The following is a 14,125-nucleotide window of genomic DNA, read 5'->3' on the forward strand; positions in this document are numbered from 1 at the left end:
ATCCAGGAGGCAAGTTACAAATTTTCCGCAGAGCCATGCTTAAAGCTGTTTGACCCAACAGTCACAAACTAAACCTGTGGTATGGTGAGAGCAAAGGTAACCATGTATTATGATATAAATCTGGAGTGCTTTAACCATATTAGTCAGGTTGTCTAGGTCAATGCCGTGGTCCTAGAGCAGCAGAGATATGGTGGGGACACACAGCAACAAGAAGCATTTGTTCTCTCAGAGTGGCTTTGAAGATCAGAGGTTAGCAATCCCTCACTGCCAATGAACTTGATGTGCTGCGTTGCAGTAAATTATAGAGTTAAAACCTGCCAATAACCCTTTAGAATAGTTGTTAGCAAAACACGTTCACCGATTCGTATTTGAACTTAAGGTCTGATTTGAATTGGCAACAGCCTTTTGACAGAAGCTAAAAAACACTTCACCTCTAAAATGTATCCTAGGCATGCACATCGAATTCTCTGCAGTGCCCTTTCCTTCTCAGCCCACGAAAGTGCTGTTAAAACTCAGCTGTAATGGATACCAGAGAGAGTGAATTGGAGCTGGAGCTGTTCTCCAGTTACGTGCCTATTTGTGCAACACAAACCACATTTTAGACCCTTCTTAATGGAGGATGTTTCCTACTGAGTCTGGATTGCTTTGTTTCCCAGTGGGAAACACTTGGTACGACTTCATTTCCATTTGTTCCAGCTGCCCTTATTTGATAGTGCAAGGACTGCACCAGGGGCATCAGAAAAATAGCTGAAGGAAGGAGAAAGTCTATCCAGGGTGGGTGGTGTGATCTTGTAGGTGAGTCTGGGACAACCAAAGAGGTAGGAATCTGCAGTACTCATCTGTAAAGGACCTCCTTTTTAACCTGCAGGATTTCTTTATACTGGTTACAAAGCAGCTGGCAATACAGAACAGAAATGGAAGAAGCTGCTGCAAACAGCAGCCCTGGGGAGCAATCAGGGCACCATTATAGGTTCTGAAAATTTTTTCTAATTAGAAGACCTCAGAGATCTAATTTCATTTCCTGTCTTGAGTCCGGCTTTCCTGCATTATCATGAGCTACTTGCTTACTACTGATCCTGGAGTCAACCTCTAGCATAGCCCCTGTGTGAATCACAGGAGACACTTCCTTTAGAGGTTCTCAGTATGGCTTTGCTCTTTTGTAGAACTGAGCTGCCCAAAGGGTGTCTCCTTCCAGGCTTGTCTCTGATGGCAGGTGACCCTCGCAAGGGAGCAAGGTATAAAGAAAATATCACTCAGGAAAGGAAATTGTGGGGGAAGCCACATCTGGATAAGTTTGAAATGCACATCAAGAAATGAGAGAGGATACAGAAAGGGGCATGGCTAGTGTTAGCCCCATTCAGCAGAGTCCCTAGGGTCATGATAGATGGGAGCAGAGGGGCGTGGTTGGCTCTGTAGATGTCTGAAGACAATGGGTTTAAGGTTGGCTGTAGCTATTGCTCTAGACAGTTTTTGGAGCAAGTCACTAAAGGACCTACCATCACTGCAGGGAAAGGGACCTGCAGTTCGGGAGGGACAAAGGTTTCACACAGGTACTTCCTGCTCAGTTCAGCCTCACACATTGCTAATGGTCCTTCCCTCTGCTTTGTCGTGGCCCTTGTAGGGCTGTGCTGCACACGGCAGCACGAAGCTCCACACTTTCTTGACCATGGCTGGGCAGTCAGTGCGAGTGATTGTCTGCTATGAGGAGTCCCGAGGCAAGAGAGAGGCTTTATTCAACCGCCAAGGACTGTGTTTTCTCATGAGGCTCAGCTCTGACGACGGCCATGCTTGCAGGCATGTTCCCCATCTACAGCCGTGGAGAGCAACCCCTCATATAGCTCGGTTCCCTGTTTCGTGACCAGTCCCGGGGCATCTCAGGTATCAGAACCTCTGGGCGTTCAGCGGGTTTGTAAAATGAATAGTATGTTATTAGTCAGCATTAATCATAATCACAGGGTTCTCCTAGAATGCGGCATAAAAAAAGTACAAAAAGCTGGTAGATTAGATCTGAAGGTGAGGCAGTAAGAATCCAGTTTCTCCTTTATGACTAGTGAAGGCACCAGTTTTTCCACACCATACACAGGTTTTGAGTCCCATATGCTGCCTCTAGTGCCAAGAGATGTGTTCATCTCTTCATGTGGCATCCTTGCATAGGACTGGCTCTACTGCAATAGCAGCAGAATAATTGTAATTGGAAGCAGCAAACCAAAGTCAGAATTTGCATTAACAGTACAGAGCATGGAGCTGTGGGACTGGAGATCCTTGCTGCTTTCCTTTCCAGTGTTAATCTCTTTCCTCTGGGGATCTCAAGGCACTTAATGATCACCCTTGTTAAACAGAAGGAATATTTCCAGTTCGGAGTAGAGTGATTAAGAGATGGAGTAATTAAGAGATTTTTCTCAAGATCACAGCATGGATTGACAGCTCTTCAGGAAACAGAATGGATTGCACGGTCCTCCTCTAACTGCTGTACCATTTAAGTACCACACATCAGAGATGCAACATGCAGTAGACATTTAGATGTTTAAATGTTCTCCAGTCCAAGTAATCACAAATTAAAAATAGCAAGGATGAACAAAACTGTTGGACTAGTAAAAAGCTGCATGAAAATTGTGAGGGTCAGGGAAGGAATGCAAATATATAGCAAGGTAAGGGGTGAGCTGACCTTCCAGGTGCCCAGCTACAGGCAACTGCATGCACCAAAAGGAGAGCTTAGGACTCTGGATCGATGTAGGAGCATGTGTTTACTGTAAGTATCAGGAAAGTCAGTAGTGGGAGCACTTGCTACCAGTTTATGGTTACTTTTAGAGAGTTGCATCAAACCAGGCTGAATTTGTGTTGGAAGAAAGAAACAAAAACAAGGTTGAGGATCTATCACTTTCATTGGTTTCACAAAAGCTCTCTGTTTGCCATTTTCTGTAATACTTTGGTTCAGAATATTGCATATTTAAGACAAAAGTGCAAGGGGAAAAAAACACAAGCCATAAATGAAGATAAGTCCTGATGGGACCTGGGGTCCTGATGATTCATGTAGATACTTTGGTTTAATCGAAGTAACTTTTCATCATGCGTTCTTAACTGGGCATTGAGAATACTAGGGTAGAAACATGCAATGAAATTACTGTATCCCCATGGTCCAGCTACTACGGCCCAGTAAATCACCATGCAAGTTGACCTGTGGCAAGCGTCTGTGTGCATGCACTGGGACTAAGTAGCAGAAGGCTAAGTCTGCATTAATATGCATGCTGACTGGACAAGGTGTCTGAAGTCCTAAATGAGTTTAAAAATGCAGCGCTGAGTGTCCCACACTTAATCCCTTTAGCTTTTGGAGATGATATGTACGACAGTTTAAAAAAAAAAAAAAAAAAAACCTAATGAAAGCAACTCTTAACAGCTTTAGGAAATCAGAGCTGTTTATTTGTGCTTGGCAATATATGTCAAGTTTTGGAGCTGTTGATTTGTGCATGGGGATAAATGTCAAGATTTGGAATTGCTGATTTGTGCTTGGCAATAAATGTCAGGATAACAGAGTGATTGGATTAGGGACAAAGGAAAAGATGCAAACGGGTGAAACCCAGTGGAGATGGAACTGTGGGATAAAGCAATTCCTACATGATCATAAATAAACAAACGAAGCTGGTAATTGCAGTTCAATCAAGGATGAATCTGAAAGGTGAGGTGCCCTTGGCCACAAGTGTGGTCCAAATTGCAGATGGATAGATGGATGAAGAAGCTGTATTTGGTATTAAGAGTAAAACCTGTCAAGCCAAAATACTGACAATATTGCTTTATAGGCTGAAAGCAACTGCCTTAAACACTCCAGAAATCTGGAGGCAATAAAGAAAACTCCTGCAAAAGATCTCAGGTTTAAGAGGAGTCATCTTTAGATACAGGAGAGTGTTAGGAATGGAGAAAATGCAGGCAAGAATCAATACCAAAGATGGACCATGGAAAGGGGTGTCTTGCAGGGTGGTTGAGTAGCTCTCTAGGCTCTGCTGACTGCAGTGACTATGTCTCCATTGACTATAATGGAGGCCGAGACACCTAGATCATTTACTAGGTCTACTTACTGTAGACATGTATATTTGAGTGTCTTCACCTGCAGGCTACATCACTCCTCTAAGTTAGAGTAGATGTGTTTCCTTTTAGATGATTAAAAATATGCTAGTTAACCTTGGAGTGAATAGCTCAGACTTATGTTATGGCTAAGATAAAGCAGGTGCTTCCAGAGGGTTGTTCATCCCCTTCAGAGGCAAATGACTTATCTAGATCTGATGAATAAATGACTATGTCTCTCCACTATTATAAACGGAGCCTGTGGTGACTCACTCAGATTGAGGTGTTCAGTTTCTAGATGCCCAGCTCAGAGCAGGTAAATCCTTCCCTCGACATCCAGTTCTTTGCTTGACCTCTGGGAGTAGGGAAGAGAGATGATGGGATTTTGAGTTGTCCCATAGACCAAACCCGCCCCTGTCTGCAGCAAGAACCAGCATTGGTGGCTGGTTACTGCCCCCATGCCTTGGGTTTGCTGTGTCTTGAGCCCTGTAGAGCTGGTTTCAGGGATGCTTTGGGTGCAGGTGGATCTAAAGTGGAAGCCAAGGCTGGACTGCATGTGCAGTACCCTGGCCTCTCCTCTGGGTCACCACCGCACAGGGCAGGCTTCCCTGGCTGGGGAGACCCAAGATCTATCTGTGCTCCAGACTGGACTATGCCAAAGGCCTGGCCCCCAAACCCAGCTAGGCGGCACGTCCTCAGGTGCAGCAGAGGCTCAGGCATGTCCTCCCGTTCCAGTACATCTCAGAGGTGCCTCAGCACCCAAGAAACGATCTCTGCGTTGCCTGCAGGCGTCTCCTTTACTGCTCCTCCAAGTGCCCAGCAAAGGCAGGGAGGAGGCAAAACCTGCTCCTTAAGGAGCAGAACCAGAACTGGCATCGGAAGCTCAGAGCTGTAAAACATTAACTAAACCCCAAAACATTAAATCATTTCCAGGCAAGTTGCATTTTTAGGTCAGAACAGTTTGACACTGGTTCTTTCAACAAAAAAAAAAAATCATGCTCTCTTTGTTTCTGATTCATTCCCATCAGACAGAAACTGTCAACAGTGATGGTGTGTGTGAAAGAGAAGTATCAGCCTCAATGGAAAAGGAGATGGAAGCTTTATTTGCTTCGTTAAGCAACAGCAAAGAAAAATTATAAAAGGCACCACTTTTCAAGGTCTCTTTAAAATGCCCCCTCTAATTAGTCTTGACTGGTGTTACTGCTTTGCCTGCAGCATGGCTCAGCTTTGAAAAAACTAACAATGTTTACCCTTAATTGCATTTGATTATACATATCTAAAGGCCACAGATGGCTCTGGGGGACTGAGATTTAAACAGACGAACATGCATGCTCCCTCCCTTCCTCTCCGTCCAAGTAGCAGGAAGGAGACAGGCAGTCTGGCGATGACCTCCACGCAGGCGAAAGCGGTCTCACGATGCTAACAAAACTCGTGGTGCTGGTGGGGAAGCCCTGGTAGGGTCCAGCTACACAGTCCAAAATACAGCAGCGCTAATAACTGATATTTGGGTTTGTAGGCCAAGGCCTCGCTATAATACAAGGATGCGCTTAAAGAGAAGAGATTGATCACAATGATTGGATTTAAGGGTAAAACATTCTGAAAGCTTGTGTGCGGTGTGTTCTCCTCCTCACCCCGATCTTTCAGGTAGGTTGCTGTAAATTTGGCCTTGAGCACATGACAGGTGAATAGTGTGATAGCTGGTAAATCTGGCCTTCGCTGTTAAATTACAGTGTAGATACAGCTGTTGTCCTGGTCGCCAGGTGTGCAGCACCGATGGCTGCCCTGGGCTGGCCCAAGGACCCATCTCTTGCCTTGGACCTCCAGCCTGCCTTGTTCCCAACTGGGATTTGGTTTTTCCTACCTGGGCCGGTTCACGGCCCTAGGTGTGAACACCAGTTTTTGAATCAAGCCCTGATACTCCTTTTCCTCTGAGAACGGCAGAAGTCATGCAACAGCTTCTCTAAGCATAGCTGGAGCATTTAGAATAGCTGCTTATTTGAGGAGGCAATACGTTTACATATAGCAAGTGAAATGTGCTATAAGCATGTCCAGTTTTTTCTAAAATTCTTGGTTTTTCGGATCTGGGAAGGTCCAGTGACTTTGTACATCCTTACAGTCTTTCTCCCTCTCTCTGAGCCTGTCTCCTTAGGCTGTGACATGGAATTTTCCAGAAAAAGGCTTTGCAATTTTCTATCATTTTCTTTCTTTCTTTCTTTTTTTTTTAATCCAGCCTGGCCCACAATACCTGTACCTTTCTTAAAGGTGACCTTTTTTAAAGCTAATACTTAGCTCTCAAAACATCATGCGTATGGCTTGTGTACATCCATCTCTTGAGATATTATTTTCCTATTTGCTCTTGTTATTGTCAGCTATTGAGTTAAATCTATGTATTCACATGGGGAAATCAACCTCGGGAGTCCACTAGAACTACTCAGTGATTTTGCCTGCCTTCATTTGAACTATAACTGAACCTCAATATTTTTAGATTACTGCATACAACATCACATCTGTCACATTCACTTGGAGGCTACAGATGAGGGTTACTGCCTCCTGAGCCAAACAATACACAGCTAAGCATAATATAAATTGAACTCCACTTAGGTTTGATCTGGAGGTCATTTATCTGGTGCATCTAAATGGCAAATTGAAAGTGGAAGGACTTGGAAAATACCTGAGAGCATTTAATTATCACCTCCTTTTATTTTTAAAATGGCCTTCAATTTATCTTGCAGTGAGGGAAGTTATCTTCCTACCTAACTCTATTCAGGACCAGCCTTGCTTTATTCCACTGAAGCTTCTCCTAACCAGCAGAAAAGGTTAGGGTTTTCTTCCCCTAATCTCAAGCCTGTGTGCAGCTTTTGCGTGAAGTGCAGGCTAGCATGAGAGGAGACCAAATGCCTCTTTATTTTTTCTCACTGTGTTGATAACGAGAAGGATACAACCTTTTCTGGCTTGATAAACTTTCTGAAATGTTTCTTTTGTGTCGCTTCCTAGAAGAGAGTTTTACCTCCTGACTAAGGAGCTCTAAACTCCAGTTCAGAGAGAAAGAGCTTAATAAAGGAGTGACAGCCGAGGAATTCAAACCAGTAAGGGGTTAATTGATTAAACCAAATGCTACATCCCAAACACCTGATATATCTTCTCATCCCACCCTCCAACTTCCCACTCAGTCCAAGCCTCTTGAGCATCCCTGGGGCGTATTGAAGGTCTGATGGGTAAAAGCAGTAGCAGCATGAATCGTGCTGTCACCTCGTCCCTACTTCCCTGTGTAAGCCGCCTCGTTCTTGAAATGCAGAGCTTGTCCTAGCTGGGACTCTCGGAGGGATGGTGGGAAATGGTGGGAAGCTAAGGAATGGGCTAGTCCTATGTACGTTGTATTGAAAGGATGCAATTTTATGGGAGCTAAATGCATTTTCTGAGCAGTCCTATAAAAGTAACATAGAACACTTCTTTGGCTTTTTTGTTTTTTAGTCTGTCCTCAGTGCTAGAGCATTGGTGTAAGGCTCCTCACTTTTAGGTGCTCATCTGGCACCAGGTAATGTCTGAGTGCTTTATGATCAGGGATGCATTTCAAAGGTGGAGTGGGGAGGCATTGAGAGGTACCTAGACAGAGCAACTAGGGTGCGTATCTTCACAGACCTGCACATCCTAAAACTGAACGTGGACGCGTGGCTCCTGGAGCAGAGTCCCCAGCTCTGGGCGAAATGCTGAAGGTCTCTCTGTAATGCACCTGACCAGAGGGCTTGTAGCAGCTGGTGCACTGAATGGGGAAGTGCCTAGGACGGCCCATGTATCTAATCCCAAAGTTACCCAGTGAGAGGGTAGCTTGTTAAGCTTTGGACAATTAACTTTCACCTTGGGGGTCTGCAGATTTTTCTAAAGACCTTATAAAAGAGCAAAGCTTTTTGTCAGTGAAATTAGACTCGCTATTCAGAGGCTTTTTTTTTTTTACCTTCTCTCTCAGGTGGAAGATGCACTGGAATCTCCATATTTGGAAATCTTTGAACACTATTAAAATAGAGCATCTTCTTATTTCTTCACTCGTCCTTACTGTGTTGTTTTTTGTTTTTTGTTTTTCCCCCTCACTGAAATGTTCTGATGCACAGTCCTTTGGACTTTCTCCGTCTTTGTTTTGATGGGCTGGCTTAGCAGAAATTTAATTATTCAGGATAACTGCATTGTATAATTATTTAAAACAAAAAGTCCTTGCAGAGCTTCAGAACAGACTGTATTTCATTTGCCTTTAGAAATACAGAAACGGACTGCTCATCTAATCTCATTTTTGGATACCTGGTAGTTAAGCTGTTGCGCAGCATGTATTTTCAGATGGGATTTGGTCTTTCTTAAGCACGATGAGAAGTAGACAAGTTTTCAAGAAGGTCTGGTGTAAGTAAAGCAGACCAGAAAACTACACCTGTTCTATAACGATTTTCCTAGTTTTGACATTTAACTTTGTTCTGCTTTGGCAGTGAGACAAAACCTGCAAAGTGTGTGTCTGTGAAACACAATGATAGGGAACATCTATCTTCAAATTGAAAATGTCATGTTGCTTATTCAAGTGGCTGCCTCAGTGTTTAGAAACAGCAAGAAAGTAAAAGTCTTCCTGCCGGGGCTGATGCTGCGTCTGCAAACCATTGTGGCTTCAGCGAAGCGTGTTTTGTCAAATGTGCTCTGTAAGGAAAAGTTCTGCCTCGCTGGTAACCTTGAGAGTTCTTGTAGGCTGAACGGCTTGGAAAAGTCTCTACAGCAGTCTATGAATTTGTAAGAGCTCACAGATTTGCCTTGCTGGTGGATGTTATACCAGGAGACTCTGGTTTTGTGTGGGTCAGATGGGGTATGTCGGTAGACCCACTTGAAAATATTGAATTAAGTAACTTAAGCAGGGGGTTGGTGGCAGAACTCGGTACGTGGGATGGGTGTTTGATTCCAACATGCCTGTTGTTGCCTGTTGTGTGTTGATGGTGAACTGCTAAAACCTGCAGACCACAAGCTGCAGAGATCAGACCTGGCCTGATGAGAGCCTCTGTTGGGCGATTGCTGGCTCCTGGGCTAATGTGGATGTTACAACCCAGCTTCATTTCCCCGCAGCATACTTCTGTGGCTGATCCCTTGCTGCAGACAGGTCAGACAGGGGGTTTGTAGCCCTGGTCCTGCCCAGGGAACAATTTTTGGCCCCCGATCTCTTTAGCCACAGAAGCAATGCAGAAGTCCAGCTGCCCTCTCCTGCATGCCACTGTGTGCTTGGACCCACGAGCTGCCGCAGCACCAGTGCGACCTGCGAGGGAGGTCCCCAGCCTGGCACAAACACTGACAAAGCCAGTCTCACCTAGTCCTGTTCTGTAGCACGCCTATCAATTATAGGTCGATCTGGATTAATTTGTCTAAGACACGTATGTTATGGATATCTGAGCTGTCTTAGGGCTGGTCCCTCCGGGCTTCCTTTAGAAACAGACACAGGGGGATAGCTCTCAACTTTTGAGCCTTACTAACATGAGGAGTAACATGCCGCTCAGGGGGTAGTGGGTTTTTGCTATGTCCACCGCTGTGGCAGTTAAACCCTTGTGTCTAAGAGGACTGAGCAAAACAAGCTCTGCTGTAAATATATGCTGGTCCTCAGCACCATGGTGCCCGTGCACCAGCATTCAAATCCTGAGCCGTGAAGCTGGTTTTAAGTGTGCTCTTCCCTCCCAGTCCAGCCTGGCCTTACCAGAGGTTGCTGGGGCCGGGGGACTACGTAGCTGTCTTCAGGGGGCAAGCTCTGAAACTGAGCCAGGGGTAAGGAACATCACCTCAAAAGTCAAAGTTTTGGCTGAACGAGATGAAACGAGGGAAGGCAGAGGAAGAAAAATGCAGCCTGAATGTTTAAACTGGGAGGGTACATCCAGCTGCAGGACCACCTGCACATGCCTGTTCCTGCTCTTATTTCTTCAGTCTCTCATGTCAGGCGCTTGTTGACATGCAGGTCTAGGCTAGAAGATGCTGTGCTGTGACTTCGGCCTCTTTGGGGATTAGGCTTTATTTGGGGTTTAAAACAGCTCTTAACCGCTGACCATCTTCAGCAGCAGCTATTGGCATTTTAAAAGTGGCTTCCTCCTTACACTAGGCCTGGCAGAAAGCAACAAGTGTTGCCCAAAGAAGCCTCTGACTCCTTGGAGCTACCTTAAATTCTCTGCTCTCTGCCATACCTGTCCTCCCTGGGTACCGTGCACAGAAAAAACCCACGATTCCCAAGCACCCTCCACCCCAAATCTGCAAAGCAGGATGCTTCTTACCTCGATTAACTGTCCCATGGCTGCTCTGGAGCAAGACAAGAAGAGGGAGGAACACCTCATCCAGGAGAGAGGATGCTGCAAGGGTGGATCCCACGCCATCTTCCTTTCCTGGTGCATCTCCAGCTTGCTCCGCTCTGCAGCCCGGGCAGGAGAGGCTATGAATAACGGAGCTCGCTGTCGGTAGTGTTCAGCATTTACCAGAAGCAGTCGCGTGCTGTCCCATCCCTTCTTTACTGCCTTGCTTTCTAGCCCAGCAGTCGCAGAGCTGACGCCGGGGAGTCATTAATTAATTAGACTGGTGTCACTTTCAGAGTGCTCTGCTGCTCCTCGGGCCAGGCTTCGCAGAGGGGGAGTGCAGGGAGCAGAGTCATGGTCAGAGCTCTCGCTGCTCCCTGGAGAGGAAAGCTTATTTTGACCCTGTTCTTTCTTTACAGCTGCCTGACTGGTTGCAGCTCTCTTGCTCTTGTTTTTCTCCTGGCCTTTTGAGAGGAGCCTCTCCCCTAATGAAAAAGGGCTGTAAGCCAAGCGGATGCATCATCAGCATCGTTGCTACCCTATGCTTGCAGAGGCCAGCGTTACTGGAGATGAGTATTTGATGCCTGGGGAATTTATACGCATCTTTCATCCCTGAAAGATCTTGTAGATGTGTGGCTACGGTCTGCAACTTCGTTTAGTCTTGAGCTCCGGATAGAGCTGAAGGCAACAGGAAAGAGCACCTGCAAGGGAGGCTGTAGCTGCTAAGACTGCAGGGCTGCTTTAGGGCTGCTCGGGGCTGCTCGTGGCCTGTGGAGCAACCTGCAGAGGTGGTGAAGAACATTGTTGGAATGCGATGGTTAGAGAAAGCGAGCCTCAAGTGGGTGTGAGGGACTGTGGGACTATCAGCTGAACTGTTCTCCGGCCAAAAAGCAAATGAAGCCTTCCACCACAGGGTCAGGAGGAGGCCTCTCTGCTAGATAAAAAAAAAAAAAAAAAAAAAAAAAAAATTAATAACCTTAGGATAGAGAAGACCAAGCCCAGATGAACGCCCTGAGCACCTGGCTATAAGCTTTTCAGCTGAGGCTTTCTTCTTTCCAGTAGAAAATTCTCATGCTGAGGCTGAGAAGCTTTTCCTAACACAGGGCATCCTGTTACAAAAGGTTTCTCCAGAAGCATTCAGTTTTGATGGGTTTTACTGTCACAGTTTGGGTGGGGTGGGGTGCAAATGGAGCTGATTCAATTCAAGTACCAGGCACTAGAAGGGCTAGTGTTCTGGTCAAACGCCAGCATGGGCAAGTCAGAGCTGCTAACTTAAGCGTTTAAGTGTTGGGGTTTGTTTTTTCTTCTTCGTTTTACTATATTGGGATATTTGTTCTCAAAGAGCAGGTTCTGAGTCCAGTCACTAGTAAGTCAACAGGAATCATAAAACTGTTTTAAAATAACTCTCCAGCCTTCTTGGCTATGGGCAGCATAAAGCCCTGGCATCATCTCCACCTCTGTGCTAAGAATTCGAAAGAAATCAAAGATCCAAAGTTTATTTGCTTTTTAAATGGCGTGATTTGGCTCATACAAGGCCTTACAGAAGGCTTCTTATTGTATTTTGTAATAATTGAGGTAACTATATTGTCCCTATAAAAAAATAGGGTTTTTTGCAGTGTTCTTTACTGGGAGAAGCCTGAGATTTTAGGCAAGAGAACAAAGAATGAGCTCGAGGAGGAAGCTGAGCTCTTCATGCCACTTCTGCTAATGTGTTCCAGTACTTCAGAATAACTAGGTATAACTTAAGGAAAAATAGCTCCATAGTAAATTAATCTTCTATGCTCTCAAACGGGCAGGCCAGCCCTAAGGTCTGCATTACTGATTAGATCCTGAAGATTAGAGGAAGGTGGCACTAGGCCAGCGTGTGGCTTGCACGGGAGGGAAAGCAGCTGTGCCCTTCTGTGTTGCATTTGCACTCTCTGCAGATTTATACGGCGACGGCTAGCTGCTGCGTTTCCCTACGTGAGACAGAGGGGAAGTATGCGCTGGGGAAAATGCGTGTCAGAACCGGGCGCTGCAGGAACGGGTGGGTGCTGTGTTGCCTCCGTGCGAAGCGACAGGCGGTGGCAGTGTGGCCGCAGGGAAGTCGTGTGTCTGCCGCGGAAGCTGTGTGCTTCGGTCTTCTCCTTTTTCTGGACGCCATCCTGGGAAGCATGCTCTAGAGGACCCTGCTGGAGCAGGGGGGTCGGACTAGATGATCTCCAGAGGTCCCTTCCAACCTCAACCACTCTGTGATTCTGTGCCCTGCCAAGGTCCCGTTTGGGTGTTGGGAGATCCCGAGAGGTGGTACAGTTAGCTGGTCTTGATGTTTTCCAGTATGACTTCTTATGGAAAGAGTGCTTGGCAGTTTCTCCTCTCCTCCTTCCCCCTTTCCCTGAACTTGTAAATTGTTGGCTTAGTTTAGCTGAAATTGGCTAAGAGAAAGTCCTCAAAGCTACTGAATTTCTGTGCTTTTCATGTTAAAAGTCTGCTGTTGGGTAAAGGGTTAATTCAGTTGTCCCCACTGAAGGAAGAAGCATGAGAAAGCAATGAGTTAAGAGGTATGAGAGCAATTTGTGTTAGGCACCAGAGAACCCACGCAGGGTAGAGCCGAGACGCGGGAAGCGCTGGGTTGCGCCTGCACCTTACTAGACACCAGAGCATCCAAACACGGGGCGTAAATCCACGTGATTCTCTTAGTTCTGCTGCTTGTGGGACCACTTTCTTTCAGAGTAAGTTGTCTAAGCGTTGGTCTGCTAAGGGGGAGCCTGTGGAAATGCACCTCCTGTGCCCTGGGTCAAACGCAGTACGTTCTACCTAAACCTCTGGGCTGGTATTACCCGGGTGGAGCTTATTCTTAGCGTTGGGCTTATGGGTTGGGAATTTAGCGCAGCTTCCTTCCTTTTTCTCGTGGTTTGTTTTGTTGTGTGTGTTTGTGGGTGGGTTTTTTTGTGGTGTGGTGTGGGTGGGGTTTTTTTTTGTTGTTGTTGTTGTTTTTTTTTCTCCTGCGACTTCCCAGCAGCCAGCAGGGCGATATGTCCCTTCTGGGTACTGATGAACCAGGCCTACCATGGTATCAAAACACTGCTGGAAAACGTCTGTGCCAAGAGCTAGGCAAAAATAGCACAAATAAACCTGCAGTGTGTGTGTTTTTTTTTTTTTTTTCCTTTTTTTCCCCCCCTAACCTCCAGACTTCTTATTTTAAGTATGGGTTACTGAAACAGAGTACCTCCTTTAGGTTTTTTTTTTTTTTGGGGGGGGGGGGGGATGTATATTTTTGCAGTGTTGCCACACTTAATAACTTAATTTCAGCTTTTTGCCTCGAAAATACCTAGAATAGGACAGAGCAAAATCATCTGTTGTGTTTTTAAATGATGAGCTCTCATATTGACCTTCTACCTCCTTTGAGCTTTTAGAGTTAATTTCTGAAATGTTCCTTCACGACAAGGAGAACAAGCAAACTCCCTATATGAATTAATTTGGTATTCTGGCCCCTGGAGCTAGGTATTTTGTAGAGGGGAGGAGGAAAAAGGGGAGAGATAAGTTTTGCAACATTTTTTTTTTTTTTTTGTGAATTTAGCAATAGCAAGGAACTGGGCTTTTCCCCACAGTCCCACCAGCAGCGACCCCTCGCTGGATGAAGTTTATCGTAGCCCAGATTGCAAATGCTCTTTCCACAGATCAGCGGATGACCGCCAGTCTCCCAGTAAACCCACAGATGCTGCTAAACTTGTCAGCTTCCTATTTTTAGCTGGTATCTTTTGGAGCCTCTTGGGAAATAAACGAAACGTTGGTCTTGCTAA

The 14,125-nt window shown here is 45.7% G+C and overlaps 2 protein-coding genes across 8 annotated transcripts in view; one reads left to right on the forward strand and one right to left on the reverse strand.

The window, feature by feature from the left end:
- TMIE (transmembrane inner ear) overlaps positions 1-11,277 on the reverse strand; it is a 40,621-nt gene extending 29,344 nt beyond the window's left edge. The window contains exon 1 of the mRNA XM_009684163.2: positions 10,329-11,277. Within this exon, the coding sequence (XP_009682458.2) occupies positions 10,329-10,445 (117 nt within the window). The 5' untranslated portion in view covers positions 10,446-11,277. The remainder of the gene's footprint in view (positions 1-10,328) is intronic.
- ALS2CL (ALS2 C-terminal like) overlaps positions 1-14,125 on the forward strand; it is a 78,445-nt gene that overhangs the window by 14,744 nt on the left and 49,576 nt on the right. The window lies entirely within an intron of this gene.

This window comes from Struthio camelus, chromosome 2, assembly GCF_040807025.1.
Source record: "Struthio camelus isolate bStrCam1 chromosome 2, bStrCam1.hap1, whole genome shotgun sequence".
Classification (NCBI taxonomy): Eukaryota; Metazoa; Chordata; class Aves; order Struthioniformes; family Struthionidae; genus Struthio; species Struthio camelus.